The sequence below is a fragment of the Pecten maximus genome, chromosome 2 (assembly GCF_902652985.1).
Source record: "Pecten maximus chromosome 2, xPecMax1.1, whole genome shotgun sequence".
In the NCBI taxonomy this organism is placed as follows: domain Eukaryota; kingdom Metazoa; phylum Mollusca; class Bivalvia; order Pectinida; family Pectinidae; genus Pecten; species Pecten maximus.
Genome location: NC_047016.1, coordinates 44,771,512 through 44,788,299, shown reverse-complemented (window position 1 = coordinate 44,788,299; position 16,788 = coordinate 44,771,512). Strand labels below are relative to the sequence as shown.

Genomic DNA, 16,788 nt, shown 5'->3' with positions numbered 1-16,788 from the left:
TGATAAGATTTACTGCAGTCTCCTAACATTAACATCTTCCGTTCTCATAATTTCATGTATACACTTGCACACTTGGAATATTTTTATATCTAAATGGTCCAACATAAGGTATCCCACAGGACATTTCATGGTGATTTTTACAACTGATGTGTTCCCTCGGAGTGGATCAAGCTTTCTAATTTTAAGAAAATCCAAACTGATAAATGAATAACTTGCTTGTCTTAATGTTTAGCTACATGTAATTATAATATACCCTTTTCAAATGCTGTTATGCAATATGCATAAAGCTGTGAAACTTTTTGTGTTGCATAAAAAAAATCAGAAAAAAATTCATATCATCAGAATCTGAATGTATACTTATTGCATTTTTTACCTTATACAACTTTTTGTTGTTTGCATATACAATATGATTAATATCTAAAATAAATACAAATATTCTTTATCACTTTCAAAATTAGTTAATTGCTAAAAAAATTGAGTAAAAATGTCGATATTTATGTCGCGCACAAATCTCCCTTATTTTAGGCAAAAATCCCTTAAAATAATCATCAATCTCCCTTATTGGTCTCCCAAAAATATGGCATGTATGTATAAGGCCAATTGTGTACTGGAATGAAGGACTAGAAAATTTATTGACGTGAATAAACAGGGTATTCAATAAAAATATTTGTAAAAGGCTACAAATGAATAGTAACAGGTATACATGTATCTGAGGATTACGATAATATGTTTTTAGACATTTTTTAAAAAGTGAATTAAGTCATTTAAACCGGCCAAAACACCATTCTAACCGGTCAATTTGGCCGGCGACCGGTTCTAAATGAAAACACTGATAAACCTAGCTTCACTGATATTTGAATAAAGTGGTTTACAGCAAAGTATCTGCAGAAATAATCTAAATCAACTTCAAAATTGCTGAAGAGCCAGTTGAGTGATACAGGCCCATTGGGCCTCTTTCTTGTCTATTTGAGGGCTGTTTCAAAATTATCTGTATACCAGAGGTGAGAGGCATTTTTTCAGAGACCCCCACAACCCATCAAATATTAAAACATTTTTATTATAAAGAATACTAGAAAAATGCAAATTTACCCCCACCACCCATCAGATATCAATATCAATACAAGTGTTTCCCACCTCACCCCTCCCAAAGATATTTTTGGAATAGCCCTTAATATAATATATTAACACTAGTGGATCATTATTAAATATTTCTGGTAAGTTTCAGTTTCACCAACCCATAGAAACAGGTGAAAATGTTCAACTTTCTGGCTGATGTCAATCTTAAATTAAACATAGTGACTGAATTCTTCTTTTTTTTCCAGGAAAAATTAAATCTAGAGCAAGGGAAGGAACGATCTGGTTGGCTTGGTGTACTGGAGAGTGTGTACAGATTTGCTTTAGGATCTGTAGCCGGAGGTAGGTATGCAGTGTACTACAACAATTCACCTTTTATTAGCTCACCTGAGCTTATGCCATACTGTGGCGTCTGGCATCCAGCATCCGTCCGTCCAGCAACAATTGACTTCTTCTTCATAACCCTTATTAGCTCACCTGGTCCGAAGGACCAAGGTGAGCTTATGCCATACCGTGGCGTCTGTCGTCCGTCGTCCGTCCATCCGTCCGCCGTCCGTCTGTCGTCCGTCCGTCAACAATTGACTTATTTGACTTCTTCTTCATAACCGCTGATCTGAATTTGAACAAATTTGGTCAGAAGCATCCCTATGGGTAGGGGACTCAAAATTGTACAAATGATGGGGCTGACCCCCTGGGGGCCTCTGGGGCGGGGCCAAAAGGGGTCATTTTAGCGCTATTGATATAAAAGACTTCTTCTCTGAAACCAAGCAATGGCTATCACTCATATTTGCCTGGTAACATCACTATGGGGTGGAGATTCAAAATTGTACAAATGATGGGGCCTGAGGGGCGGGGCCAAATGTGGTCAATCTGGCTATATTAATATAAACGACTTCTTCTCTGAAACCAAGCAATGGCTATCGCTCATATTTGCCTGGTAGCATCACTATGTGGTGGGGATTCAAAATTGTACAAATGATGGGGATGACCCCCCAGGGGCCTGAGGGGCGGGGCCAAATGTGGTCAATTGGGCTCTATTGATATAAACGACTTCTTCTCTGAAACCGAGCAATTGATATCGCTCATATTTGCCTGGTAGCATCACTACTGAGTGGGGACTCAAAATTGTACAAATGGTGGGGCTGACCCCCCGGGGCGCTGAGGGGTGGGGCCAAACAGGGTCAATTTGGCTAACTTCTCCTCTGAAACTAAGCAATGGATATCTCACGTATTTGCCTTGTTTACGTTGCTCTCCGTCTTCTTCAATTAAACACTACATAGGAACACCTCGTATTGCACCAAGCAAAAAATGGCGAGGAGTTCCGATAACTATGAAGTGTCTATTGAACATGATTTCTCTGAACAGTCAACAAAACTGACGATGACAATCTTGATCCTTGGCCTTTTAGTACACCTCCTAAAAATGTCTCACAAATTCAGTAATATAAAGGTAAATAATGTGAAGAGTGGCCTTTTCCCTGAACAATCTCAAAGAGGAGCAATGTAAAATACTCACTTGCTTCAGAATGTATACACTGTGTTACTGTATTGTAGACTGCCGGCCTATTGTAACAGTACTGGCCACTTTGTCATTAATAAAGCATGCAGCAAACACACACGTACAATCACCGGGCAATGATAGGAAGTTAATGCCATAGGTAAATAGGTTATAAGAAAATTTCAAACGCCACAACTGATGAAACAGTGCCGTCTACGTCAGCACAGGGGCCTGGAATTTGTGTGTACATGTAGCTCATTTTCAGGCATTTTCTGGCTCTTAAATTAACGAACATTCAGTAAAAATGACACCCTCGATGTTCATATAAGACAATATTTGTTTGATTGTAACACAGAGTCTATATTAGTGTAGAGTTACCAGGAAAACTACCAGTCACCCTAGCCTTTCAATATTATCATCGTTATCAACGGGCCTATCTTCGTCATTCCATCAAGAAAACCGGTTTATTCACATTTAATCCTATAACACAGAAAAGATCGAATACTTGTATTGAGTCACTGTTGACTGGTTCACACATGAAGTTGCCTAAATCACCATGAATTTAATATTACCACCCACGAAACATCGCTGCATCATGGTGATCCAGATCAACATCACTCCCAATAGCCTTGAACTATGAATGGAATTCCAATGAGTCATGACGTCAGTGACGTAATATTTGATAAAAATATGTGACTGGCAATAAAAAGTACAGTGTGTTCCGTAATAGGATCAAATATTTAGGTCACCCGAGACAAAGTCTCAGTTGACCTGTTGCGATCACCTTTTGTCCGGCATCGTCCGTCGTAAACAATTTACATTTTCAACTTCTCAATTACCAACAGGCCCAGAGACCTGATATTGGGTCTGTAGCATGCTGGTATGAAGGGCTACCAAGTTTGTTAAAGTGGATGACCTTAAAAACCTTCATTCAAGGTCACAGGGGTCAAATATGCTAAAATCTTTTAAACAACTTCTTCTTGATAACCAAAAGGCCCATAGACCCAATATTAGGTCATATAAAATGCTTATGATATATTAACATAGCAAGATGGGTGACACATACACATATGCATCATTCTTGTTCAAGAATAACAGGAGTTGGTCGACTTGTAGTTTGAACCATTGTTGAGAGAGGCAGTTCAAAATTAGAAAAATATTTGATATTAAGTTGTTATTAAAAATTTAAACAAATAATTCAGAAAATAACCAGTCTATAAAAGTTGCTTTCTATAATTTATTTTCAGACTTCATGGTTATGTACTATTGATATGAAGGAAACATTGAGATAGGAAATCCTTGTCAAGATAATTAGATCAAAATGAGAGTGCAGTATTTACATACTAAATGTTAATGATTTTGTTTCCAGCCACTGGAGCCACAGCAGTCTATCCCATAGATCTGGTGAAGACACGTATACAGAACCAGCGTACGGGCTCCATGGTAGGAGAACTCATGTACAAGAACAGTTTTGACTGTTTTAAGAAAGTCATTCGACACGAGGGTGTCCTTGGACTTTACCGTGGTTTAGGACCCCAGTTGGTTGGTGTCTGTCCGGAAAAAGCTATCAAACTCACGGTTAGTATTCCATAATGCTGAAGACATTGTCAAGTTATTGAACTTTAAAGAATATTTATATTGATGATTGTGAGAACTTTGCAGGTGATACTTTGCAATTTTGTTCCTTAATTTATCTTCCCCTTTGTCTAGATGCTATTTGTGAAACCCAAATGAGCTGCTCCACACAGTATATTGCTGCAAACTTGAAACTAATCTGCTCATCACGAAATCAGCTCTTAAGAAATTGCTAGTGTTAGAAACTATGCTCCATGTTCACCTTTCATGAGTGATTGTGTTTTAATACCATGTTACATAAACTGTCTTTGTAGATTAATGTACATTTGTTCAGAGACACCTGTAATAAAATACCATTTGATTTTCCAAACATACAGGTAGTCGTTTATAAAGATTTGACGGTATGATCTTGAACATGAATATTCTATGTTATATATGATTCGTAGTGTCCCCGAGTAAAATCCCTGGTAAAGATTATCATTTTGTTTTTCGTGTACAGATGAATGACTTTATGCGAGACAATCTTATGGACAAAGATGGAACTCTCCCTCTCTGGGCTGAATGTGTTGCAGGAGGCACGGTAAGACAAGCATACATGCCTTGTACAATTGAAAAGCAATGGAATTAGTTCACAGTAAACTGGCACCGGTGGTACAGTATTATAACAATTCCTAGGATACTAAGAATGAGTCCAAATCAATTTTGAATTCCATTTTCTCTTTTTCCAGGCGGGTGCATCACAAGTTATGTTTACAAATCCTTTAGAAATTGTGAAGATCCGACTGCAAGTAGCCGGAGAAATAGTCGGCAAGACTCGTGTCAGTGCCTTTACCGTGATTAAGGATCTCGGATTCTTTGGGCTGTACAAGGTTTGTATATTATTATTTAAATGAAACCTTACTGGATATTTCTGTAATCCAGGCCTGTTCTCGCTGTTTCTGTGATACAAGTACAGTGTGTGTAAAACCGCAACATTGTTACTGGTAAATTTTGCATCAAGGATAGTAAACATTTTCCATTCAATTATAGATTGGACTTTAAGTCTGTTTGAAATCTGATTACAAAGCTGAAAAATAATTCTTTTAGAGATTTGATTAAACTTCACCAGCAACAGGATTAAAGCTATCAAATTACACAGAAAGTGAGAAAGTAATGTATTAATTCACTGTTAGTTTAAATACTGGAATCTGGGTGTCTGATCTGCCCAGCCATTTATAGGCAAAAATGTCCAGAACAACTTACCTATACACAGTTATATCTTGATACTTATTTACTCTTAATCACTAAGGGGGGTTGGAGTCAAAAGGTAAAAATCTGTGAAATCCTTATGAACTATAGATATGATAATATATGCATCTCACGAAAGATCCAGGTTATAAGCTATTAGGAGTCCCAACGTGGTAGTTCACACGTATATCCGGTTTTTATCCCAGAGAATTGATTACATGTTTCGGCTCTAGGAAAGGGATGACAGCTTATTTGGCTCACTCCAACTCGCTCCTTATAGCTTACTATTTACTTTTATCTTGTCTGACATGTACATTGCAAAAGTGAAATTATTCTGGCTGCAGCAGTGACTTTCAAAACATCGTCTTTAGTTCTGTTTCACAGAATGTATTGGTGTTTTTTAACAGACCTTGAATATAGTTACATTGCAGTGTGGACATCACAACCTCCTATATAGATTCTGTGAACTGTATTATTTTGTGTAATTTTGGGTTAAAAATCTCAGATTTTGAGAAATTTGCTCTTTATTTTCTAATGCATGCTCACATACAGTCACTTCAGATATTTTTAGGTCACCTGAGACAAAGTCTCAATTGATCAATTCTAATTGCCTTTTGTCCGCCATCGTCTGTCCATAAACAATTAACATTTTAGACTCATTCTCAGAAACCCCTGAATCAATTTCAATGAAATTATTCAGAAACCTTCCGTGGCCATGGTTGATGGGTCAAATTAACCAATTTGTTCATAACTCGGGAGACCGTTAAGGCCCATGGGCCTCTTTTCTGGTTCTTCTGGGGGTTTTGTTTTTAAACGAACATTAATGTTCGGTTATTGCCATCAAGAACTGGACTGAGAAATATGACCATATTTGGTAGCCACATTCACCAATACGCCATCTACTGTCTGTTTCAATGAAATATGGCTGCCCCCATTGCCTTACGCTTCAAATAATTTACTTGCAAAAACATCTTCGTTTTATGTAGTAGTTTTACCGAAAATGTTGAAATGTATTCAGTAGATGTTTTCAAGATGCATACGATTTGAGAAATGCATAACGCTAGCGAAATGTGAAGACTAAATGAACCTGAACTTTGCGAATAACTCCAGGTCAATATATTTATGTAAACAAATATTGCGCAGGCGCATTCGTCTCCGGATGTTTAGAAAGTTTTACTCTTCCTAGTTCATTCCAAAACGGCTGACATTAGGATAGCATCGGTCTGCAAATATGTCCGCGATTTACTTAAATGTGTATTATATATATTCTAGAATGTTACATCATTATCAACTAGATGAGTATTTATATAATTTAGAGAAATAAATATATCAATAACGGCATACGAGACGATACATTGTATCATACTATAGGTTACTGTACAGTACATGTTTGCGAGAAAGGTAGATACTAGGTGGCATTTGTGGTCAGGGTGACTGGTCATAGCATTAACATTGTCATCGATTTCCACATTCCATTTTCCTTTGACGAAAACGACCAATAAATCAAATGCAAATGATAATATCTTGTTGCCATGTGCACGGGATTGGTTGTTGTAGGCGATACTTAGAACGTATTTACCCGTTGTAAGGGAAGTAACTGCAAGATTACGGAAATCAAACGTTAAACCAATTTGATTGGTCGATTCTTTGGCAATGGGTTTACAATCGAAGTGACAGATAACTACGGCAATATTCAGATGATATCAACAATAACACTTTTAGATACGTGTGGTCGGCAGTTGTCATGTTTAAAATGAACAATTATATAGCTTGTTTTTATTTCGGCAAAGTCGAGAATATTTACTGAAACGGACCAAGCAGACTTGGAAATACCGAAACGAAGAAAAATGGGGCTTAATTATAATATAAATTGGCATTATTTTCAGAGAATTGACCAACATATATGTTTTTCAATGCCTAATTGTATCATATGTAAAATATTAGAGGTTTACGAATTTTAAATTAATTTTTCATTTGCGAATCGCGGCCCGATCGTCGTTAGAGTTGAATTACCGAAATGGCCGATAGTGGACCCAAATCGATATTTTTACGAGAGAATGGACCCAATATAGGATCTAGATCTATTAATCTTTGGTGTGTGTATAGAGACCATATGCATTTTTTTTCTTTACCTGGAAGTATTTTGAAAGAATTTGCAAAATACCGAATTCACGATCAAATTTTCGATTGTGACGAACTACTGAGACAGTGTTAAGTTCATGTTAAGTCAATCTGATTGAAATCAGCTGTTACATATGTACACATGGCTACGTTTACTATGCAATATGCCTACGTAATTTTTTTTCAAAGACGGAAAACGGAAATCCGGATTATCTAAAAACAAATGCAAAAAGACTTTTGATATTCACTTAATTTGACATTCAACCATTAATTATTATTTGTAGTTTTATAACTTCTGAAATAGTTTGATCGATTCTCTATATAATATTGCTGTGGAACTTGTGTTATTTTTCAAACAAATTCATTTTGATAATTTGTTAATTTAGAACGTTCATCAAGTCATGATCAAGACTTGAAATTCTCGCTACACCATACTTCAAACACAGTAATCAATGAATTGATAAATTGAAAATTGAAGTCAAGCAAATGAGTTAATATTTACCTAAATAATTTTTCAATTATATATATACAACACATGTTCAGCTGACTATTTGTGCCATGCTGTTACAAGATTTCAGTTACAATTCTAAAAGTCAAGCAAATGAGTTAATATTTACCTAAATAATTTTTCAATATACAACACATGTTCAGATGACTATTTGTGTCATGCTGTTACAAGATTTCAGTTATAATTCTAAAATTGAATTAGTATGTAAATACAGTGTATATGTTATACTGTCAATATCCACAAAGCGAGTGTAGTCTACTGTACTCAGTCATGCCGGTAGATAGCGGTACATATACATACTGCTTACATCTTGTGCCTACTTGTGTGAACTATAAATCAATAACAAAAATGGTTCATATATTTCTATATATGACTTCACAAATTATGCGGTGTCTGAAGATCTGAATGAAGTGAATAAACGATGTATTAAATTATTTTTATGAAATATTCAAGTCATAGATCATTCTTTTTTTAGAAATACTGATTTTAGGTCCATTTTGGTAATTCAACTATAACGGCAATTAAAATACTTCTCGTTTTTTTTAAAGCCGGAAAACCGAAATCCGGATTATCTAAAAACAAATGCAAAAAGACTTGTGATATTCACTTAATTTGATATTCAGCCGTTAATTGTTATTTGTAGTTTTATAACTTTTGATATATTGTGATTGATTCTCTGTATAATATTGCTGTGGAACTTGTGTTATTTTTCAAACAAATTCATTTTAATAATTTGTTAATTTAAAATTTTCATCAAGTCAGGATCAAGACTTGAAATTCTCACTACACCATACTTCAAACACGGAGTAATCAATGAATTGATTTACCTTAAATAATTTTTCAGTATGCATGTTCAGATGACTATTTGTGCCATGCTGTTACAAGATTTCAGTTACAATTCTAAAATTGAATTAGTATGTAAATATATGTTATCCTGTCAATATCCACAAAGCGAGTGTAGTTTTACTGTACTCAAAGTCATGCCAGTAGATAGCAGTACATATACTTTCTGCTTACATCTAGTGCCTACTTGTGTGAACTATAAATAATAACAAAATGGTTCATATATTTCTATATATGACTTCACAAATTATGTGGTGTCTGAAGATCTGAATGAAATGAATAAACGATGTATTACATTATTTTTATGAAATATTCAAGTCATAGATCATTCTCTTAAACATATTGATTTCAAGTCCATTTTGGTAATTTTACTATGACGGCAATCAGGCCTAGAATGGCGAATAAACCCCTAATATTTTACATATGATTAATTTTGACATTGGGAACATAAAATTGTGTCCATTCTCTAAGCACTGGTAGAATGTACAGAATAGAGCTTCATAAATATATTCTCAAAATTACTAATTACCCCGGTAAATATAACATTTTACATAAACCTCCCATGACTGATGGTGAACTTAAACTTGCAAATCTCCTGTGTCATTCCAATTTTGATAGGTGTAAATATATACACTTACTGTTATATATATATAGTTATAGATATGGAATGCTTCACAATTTGCATACAGTTATGGAATCTTATAACACCCCCAAAAATGTTCTCACCACATAAAGGTGTGATTTGTGCAATTACATTGCTGAATTGTGTGGTTCAGTATGATTGGATGGTCAACATTGGAAAAGGACAATAAATAGGGAATGTGTCGTCCCATCGAATGGACTGTAATCTTTGTGATCAGGTTTGAAGTTGAAAATGAATCTTGAAGTTTTCTTTTCCTGTTTGCTGAATTATTCGATGAAGATAGTCTTTATCTGGTTGTTATTCTTTATCACATTGTTTACAATACTGTAATTATAACAGAAGTTTATCTTCTCATATACAGATTTATTAACATCAAATGATTCCTGAACAAAAGGAGTCAGGTTTTTTTGTTTTGAAGTACCATAAATGCTTGAGTACAGTTTCAATAGGATACATTCCTAATTCGGGCCTTGATTAGCAGCTCTGGTTTTGGTTTTCAGTAATTCTTTATGTGTGTTTCATTATATTTAGTTGAAATACAACTATGTATGCCAAACTAACGATGGAACTAGCCTAAATTTAGTGCATATTAGAAGTTGGCATCAATAAGGTCACAGAGTCCTGGCTGTATTATAACTGATGATGCCTTCCCGAAAGAAAGAAGACATATTTTATTTTCATCGATCCAAGATAGATCAACAAACTTCCAATTTCAATTAGGACCTTACAGAAACATGCAAATGTACAATCAAATCAGAACAGCTGCAAACATTTCAAATTATTTGCAATTAATTCCTAAACCGATATCAGTAAATTTATCAACTTAAAACTAAGAAGATTACTGATTTTGCATTAAACAATAATGTTCGTTTACAGTACTTCCAGTACTTTGATTGAAAATAATTTTAGTGAATTTGGGTATTTTCTTAACATACAAAATGTACTGACAAAGTGGGAAGGAAAGACATAATAACACTACACATGTATATGTATGTATTTCTCATTTGCAGGGTTCCCGGGCCTGTTTTCTAAGAGACATACCTTTCTCAGCTATCTACTTTCCTGCCTATGCACATTTAAAGAAAGCGTTTGCTGATGAAAATGGTTACAACTCACCTGGTACTTTGCTGCTGGCAGCTACATGTGCAGGTTTGTGGACATTTTGAGATCAGTTAATTAATAGAACATGGCTATTCTAGGTTGAAAAATAAACAGCTTTTGAAATTTGGAGAAAATAGCAATGGAATCTTTAAAAATCTATTTCATGTTTTGACATTAGAACAATGAAAAGAATAAAGACCACATGCTGATGATATACAGAAGTTGGCACAGGCGAGACATAAAATTATGTGTAATTCTTTTTGTATAAATATGTTTTGTCTATGTCTCACACAGGTATGCCTGCAGCTGCTCTCCCCACACCTGCCGATGTGATAAAAACGCGACTACAGGTTCAGGCTCGTAAAGGACAGACAGTCTACACAGGTCTGATGGACTGTGCCAGAAAGATTTATGCTGAAGAGGGATTTGCTGCCTTCTGGAAAGGAGCACCAGGTATAGATGTCGGACATTTTAGTAAAAATCTAAATATAGTGGGGGCAGACAACTCCAGTAGTAACACACTAGTCAGGCATGGTCCTTTAGTCATTTAAACAGAAATATGTAAAGTGTAAGATTAACTTGCTCACATCAGAGACATATATAGAAAGATAAAGTAACATCGCTATTTTTCTGTACAAGTGGTGGCTCCCTTTATTCGTGACCACTCAAGCATATCCCTTATCGAGAGCGCATGTGTGTATCGATGTACTGGAACTTATTCGACATGTTCTGGTTAATCCGCCATTACGTCAGACCAAAACATCGTCAATTTTAAATACACACAAAAGCACATCGTTTTATGTAGGCCACTACAAAAGTTACTACATTATCCAAAAACTATCATACTTATGGGATATAGTCTTATTGATCATGCACACTGTTGTCATTTATCCGTATTTTCGAAAAATCCATAGGGACTTTTCGAAAATTGGAGATTCCCGACGATCTTCCCTATGGTGTGCTTGACTTTCATACTCAAAATACAAACACTTTGACAGCAAATTGTGATATATTTCATATTGATGACACTTCTGCACTTTGATTAATAAAATTAAAGCACATCATTGGATCTTGGTGATGATTTCAAATAGAAATTATCGATAATTATGTGTCTGGCTTTCAAATTAACACGAACATACCGCAGCCTCCCAAAACACACATACGCACTCACCACACGCATGCATGTCGCACGCACGGGAGGCCGTCCTTAAATGACCTTAGCTGTTAATAGGACGTTAATCAAAATAAACCTAAACCTAAACGCATCAGGAGAAGACTGAACTGAGCGACCGCAAAGGATTGTGGGAAGGTCAGGGGCCACCACGTAGACATAAGGGCAAATAGAGAGCTGCCAATCTCTCTATATATGTCTCTGCTCACATGTGTTACTCTTAACTAGTACTTTGTGTAACTTGAGATCTCTGTCCAATTTTAATTATTGGTATTGCTGAATATAACTAATATGATCCGATCCATTACTTGACTTAAAAATTGAAGCCGAAGGGTTTTATGTCAAAACCTTTACACTACTTTTCTTAGTCCACCTAGATGTATGTTTGATTACCGGCACTCTAGGAACTTAAACCTCAGTATTATGATAGACAGATATTGGCTGAATTCGATTTTGCATTATTATTGGAAGTAGACTGTATGGAGTTGGAGTATATTTGATGTTTCTGTTATTTAGACAGATATATAAACTTAAATTGGATGTCATGTTTTTTCAGCACGAGTATTTAGATCATCACCGCAGTTTGGTGTGACGTTGCTAACATACGAATTGTTACAAAGGTTGTTTTATGTGGATTTTGGTGGCAGGTGGGTATTTTAGTAGTTTGCTTATACAGTGGAACTTCTCTAAACCGCTAAGTCTTAAGTCACTATGAAAGTCACACTTTTAGCATTTTCAGTTTTATCCTAAATTTACATTTCATAAGATTAATATAGCAAATCATTCCGGGTACACTTTCATCGGACATGTGTGAATACAAAATCTGTTTTCAAAATATGGCAACTTAATTTATTTAAGAAAGAATGTGTGTTGTGTTGTAGGCGGCCAGAAGGTTCTGCAGGCAAGTCTCCTGTCCTTGAAGAGCAATTGTCACGGAACCCAGACCACATTGGAGGTTACAGACTTGCTAAGGCAACCTTTGATGGAATGGAGTCAAAGTTTGGTCTGTGCTTACCAAAATTCAAGTCCTCGGCATCTTGAAGTTTTATGTTTATAGAAACGTCAACATTTTTTAAGAAACAGGCAGGAAGAAAGAATGAAAACAAGTTAAAAAACAGAATTGCAGAGCTTTATTGAAGACATGGACTCCTTGTTTATATAGCTAGTTTTTGTTTTAAAAATAAACCATTATTTATTATACTATTAACAGTGTGAATATAGATCTATATTAAAAACTTCCACCTTGTTACCCCTAGAATACCTGAAAAGGATGACAGCAACAATGGAAGTTGTCACCAAATTAACTATTTAGGGTAAGAATGGACAATGTTGACGACTGTCTATGGAACATTTTTGGATGTAATGAAGTTTGATTGTGTTACTGGTCCAAGGAGGGGTGCGGCTAAAGTAATGCTGGCTTGTTACTGGCTTTCATCCTCCGCTAGCTTCAATGTCTGGCCATCAACGAATGTGTGATCAATGATAATAGATTCTTTATGACTACTGATAGTACTGCTCTTTCACTGTATTGCTCAATATTGAAGAATGATGGGGGTAGGGAGAATAGTGACAGATCTTATAAATGTGAAAGGAAATATGAAAGCTTATACCACAGTTTTGTGCAGGGGTTCGCTGGAAGCAATTTGTCCAGCCATCTGTCTGACAGATTCTGGACAACTGCTGCAGCAGCTTTCATTGAATCTTTTCCAGAAATCACAAATATATTAAGCACATTTTGAAGTTGTGCAGCCTACATTTATTTTCTATTTGCACCTTTTTATGGCAGTTGTAAAGGATGGAGGAGTTTATTGTAACTTCTCTAATAAACATGGAAAGCAATGCTGGGGAGGTAATCATAACAGCTGTGACAAAAATTGAAGAAACTATTGGGGAGGTAATTGCAACTGCTCTGACACACAGGAAGAAATAATGAGGTGGTAATTGTAAGACATCTGACAAACATTGAAGGATGTTGGAGGCAAATTGAACAGTTGTTGTAACATGATATAGAAATGTTTATATAGACAAATACTCCAGATGTTATATAATCATATGTGTACACATTAGTACAGGTACGATTTTCTATAAAAAATGTCTCAGTTGATATTTTGGTAACTCTTTTGTGGATGAACCAGAAAACCAACTTTTCAAACTGATAAATGTATAATATTATAAATAGTTTAATTTGGCCAATTTGCCTATCTAAGCAATTATTATCAAGCCTGTACTAGTTTATGGGTATACCGATTTACAGAAAGACTGACAGAACTTTTTGATACTATTTGTAGACCAAAAATAATTTAGTTTTGCTCTCTAATTTTCTATTATTGTTGGAAAAATATGATACATCTAAAGTAGAGTATTGGAGTAATGAAAGTGCTATTTTAATTGCAATTAATTACATTGTTTTTCAGGATGGAGATGATTCTCCTAAAATATATATGACATGTGGATTCACTTCACAGTGGTCATGTGATAGTTAAATGTGCCAATGACATTACAAGATACATGTATTTACTTAAGATGGATTTATAATGTTCTGATAATTACTGATAGCAGGGATAACTATTGAAGTAAAATTATAGGGTTTTACCAGGACTTGTCAGATTGTAGTATCATAACCCAGAGTTCTCCCTGGAGAGAGATCTGATTGGACGATAATGGTGCATGTTTAATTACAATATATATATATATATACAGACTTGGTTCCCCTTAAGTCCCTTTGTAAAATTTTTTGTCCATTGACACAAGCAAATTTTTAACTTGATAAAATCTCGAGTTCAGCAATGATATCCTCATTGGAGATGCTAATATTGAATAAAACATTGAAGTGTTTTAGTTAAAATCTGATTAAGTGAATGCATTTACATTCATGTATTAACAGTGTTTCAATTTTTACAAGCGGTGCTGGAATGGTTAGAACCATGCTTTTATTGATGTCATTGGTCAGGTATGTGATAAACTTGCCCTATGATATATTTTGACCAATATTTATGGGATACAAATATCCCATTTAAATTTTTTTTAAATTTAGGCAGTGGTAAATGTAGAATGTTTATGAGCTTGTTATTAAGAATTACATTTACATGAAATGTTTTATCATTTCCGTCCGGAAATCTTAGACATTTATTTAGCATTCTTATACATTAAAAGTGCATATAATGTTTTTGTGGTAGATTTCATTGTAGTCATTTGGACTTGTGGTGGAGACTGTATTCAACATTTTTATCAATGTGACTATATGACAATGTGTTACTCTAAAACATATACTTGTGTGGAAATTAAGGTTTTATTTAAAGTGACATGACTATGTTGATGAGGATCCCCAAAACCAGGGATGCATATATACGTCCAGGAGTAAACTGCAGATATCACGGTGGTTTTTTTTCCAGTTTTAATTTGCTTTTGGTGGAGTCTTTTTTTGTCATAAATTGCCAAGCAGTGTTGATTGTAATATCTATAAAGACAATCAATGGGAAGCATGTTACAGTTATTGTTCCTATCATAAGTTAAAATCTTATACAAATTTCTTTCTTTTATTTTTCTTTATTTAGATCTTTTCCTTTATTTCTAAGGTACAATTCGCCTGTTAAAACCTTAAGTGAACTGTAGTGATGGGAATTGGTTTTACTTTCAGAATGGATAATAGGAAACTCGAAATGTATCAATTATAATCGGTTTCCTAAATTTAGCACAGAATTGGCCTTTCGTAGATGTACATTTCAAGTCCATTTATGATACGTCTTAGCCATTTTTATCATTATTTTTTATATTGAACACAAAGAAAGTATTTAATGGTTGTCAATATATTTAAATATCCTTAATCGCTTGTAAATGAACACTGAATATATTGGTAAAATATAAGATCTACTTCATGGTTCAATAACATCACAAAAATACATGAAGCCAAAGATTTACAAACACTTTCACTTTCAGATTAATTGCTTTTAAAAAATCGTCGTCGTCGATGATCAGTTGTTTTTTTTTTTTTATTGTTTTTTATTATTTTCATTAACCTACCACTAGTTACTTGTAGAATCTGAGTGAATGCTTCAGTCTCTAGACCGAATGCTGAAGTTAAGGAATGAATTTCCTATTAATACTGGTCAGTTTAGATAGCTACATCTAATTTTGTTTATTTTATGTTTATTATGTTTTTGTGAACTACACAAAGTTTTGTTAAGGTAGGAAGCACTTGTGCTCTGTAGAAATAACACGTTTTCCATAAAATTTTGTTTTTGATTCACATTTTCAGTATAGTGTTAAAAGTGTAAATTACACAATGATATTTTTTCATATGGACATGATCACATTGGTGTGTCGCATTATGTAAGATATAGTCTTTTTATAAGACGAGTTGTCGAGTTTTGCCTTTATATATATACACAAACACACACACACACACACAAAATGGGATGTTCATATATAAGATGTGATATTGAATAGAAAAAGGTTGTTTGATTCATTTAATGAAAATCTAAAATTATCAGCTGATTGAGAGTTCTTTCATGTTTTATTACTCATGAAGTTCAAAATGCATGAAAAGATGTATTTTTAATAGCAAAAATCGCATAATACACACTTGCAATTACGTAAACTGTATTCTATACAGGGTATATAAAAACATAAACCTCATTTTCCTTGCTTGATGATATAAGATGTTTTCAGTATATGAATTTGAGTTCTTGTAAATTGAATATAGTTTGATAACATCAGATGTAAAATAGACATGTTTCTCTGTACTTGTCAAGCCCTGCTTTTTGAGAAAAATTGAAATTAGCTATAATGTTCAAAACTAAGCTCTGCCTTTTTGTGCTGTAACTCTTCAAATGCATTTTTAGTAGGGTCAGGATGACCTTTAGTCATTGTGCTTCGTCCGTCGTGCATCATGCTTAAACTTTTCACATTTCAAATTTCTTCTCAAGTTCAAACAGTGGGATTCAGTCCTAACTTACCAGAAATGATCCTGAGATGGTCCTGATAAACTTTTTTGGGTCGTTCTGAAAAACACACTTTTAACTTCTTCT

The 16,788-nt window shown here is 34.6% G+C and overlaps 1 protein-coding gene across 2 annotated transcripts in view; it reads left to right on the top strand.

The window, feature by feature from the left end:
- The window catches only part of LOC117322219 (calcium-binding mitochondrial carrier protein Aralar1-like), a 36,702-nt gene extending 20,549 nt beyond the window's left edge, over window positions 1-16,153 (top strand). For both annotated transcript variants that reach the window (XM_033876995.1, XM_033876996.1), the window contains 8 exons: window positions 1,323-1,416; window positions 3,942-4,150; window positions 4,647-4,727; window positions 4,876-5,016; window positions 10,500-10,638; window positions 10,885-11,043; window positions 12,318-12,408; window positions 12,643-16,153. In XM_033876995.1, the coding sequence (XP_033732886.1) occupies window positions 1,323-1,416; window positions 3,942-4,150; window positions 4,647-4,727; window positions 4,876-5,016; window positions 10,500-10,638; window positions 10,885-11,043; window positions 12,318-12,408; window positions 12,643-12,802 (1,074 nt within the window). In that variant the 3' untranslated portion in view covers window positions 12,803-16,153. The remainder of the gene's footprint in view (window positions 1-1,322; window positions 1,417-3,941; window positions 4,151-4,646; window positions 4,728-4,875; window positions 5,017-10,499; window positions 10,639-10,884; window positions 11,044-12,317; window positions 12,409-12,642) is intronic.
- The last annotated feature ends 635 nt before the right edge of the window (window positions 16,154-16,788 follow it).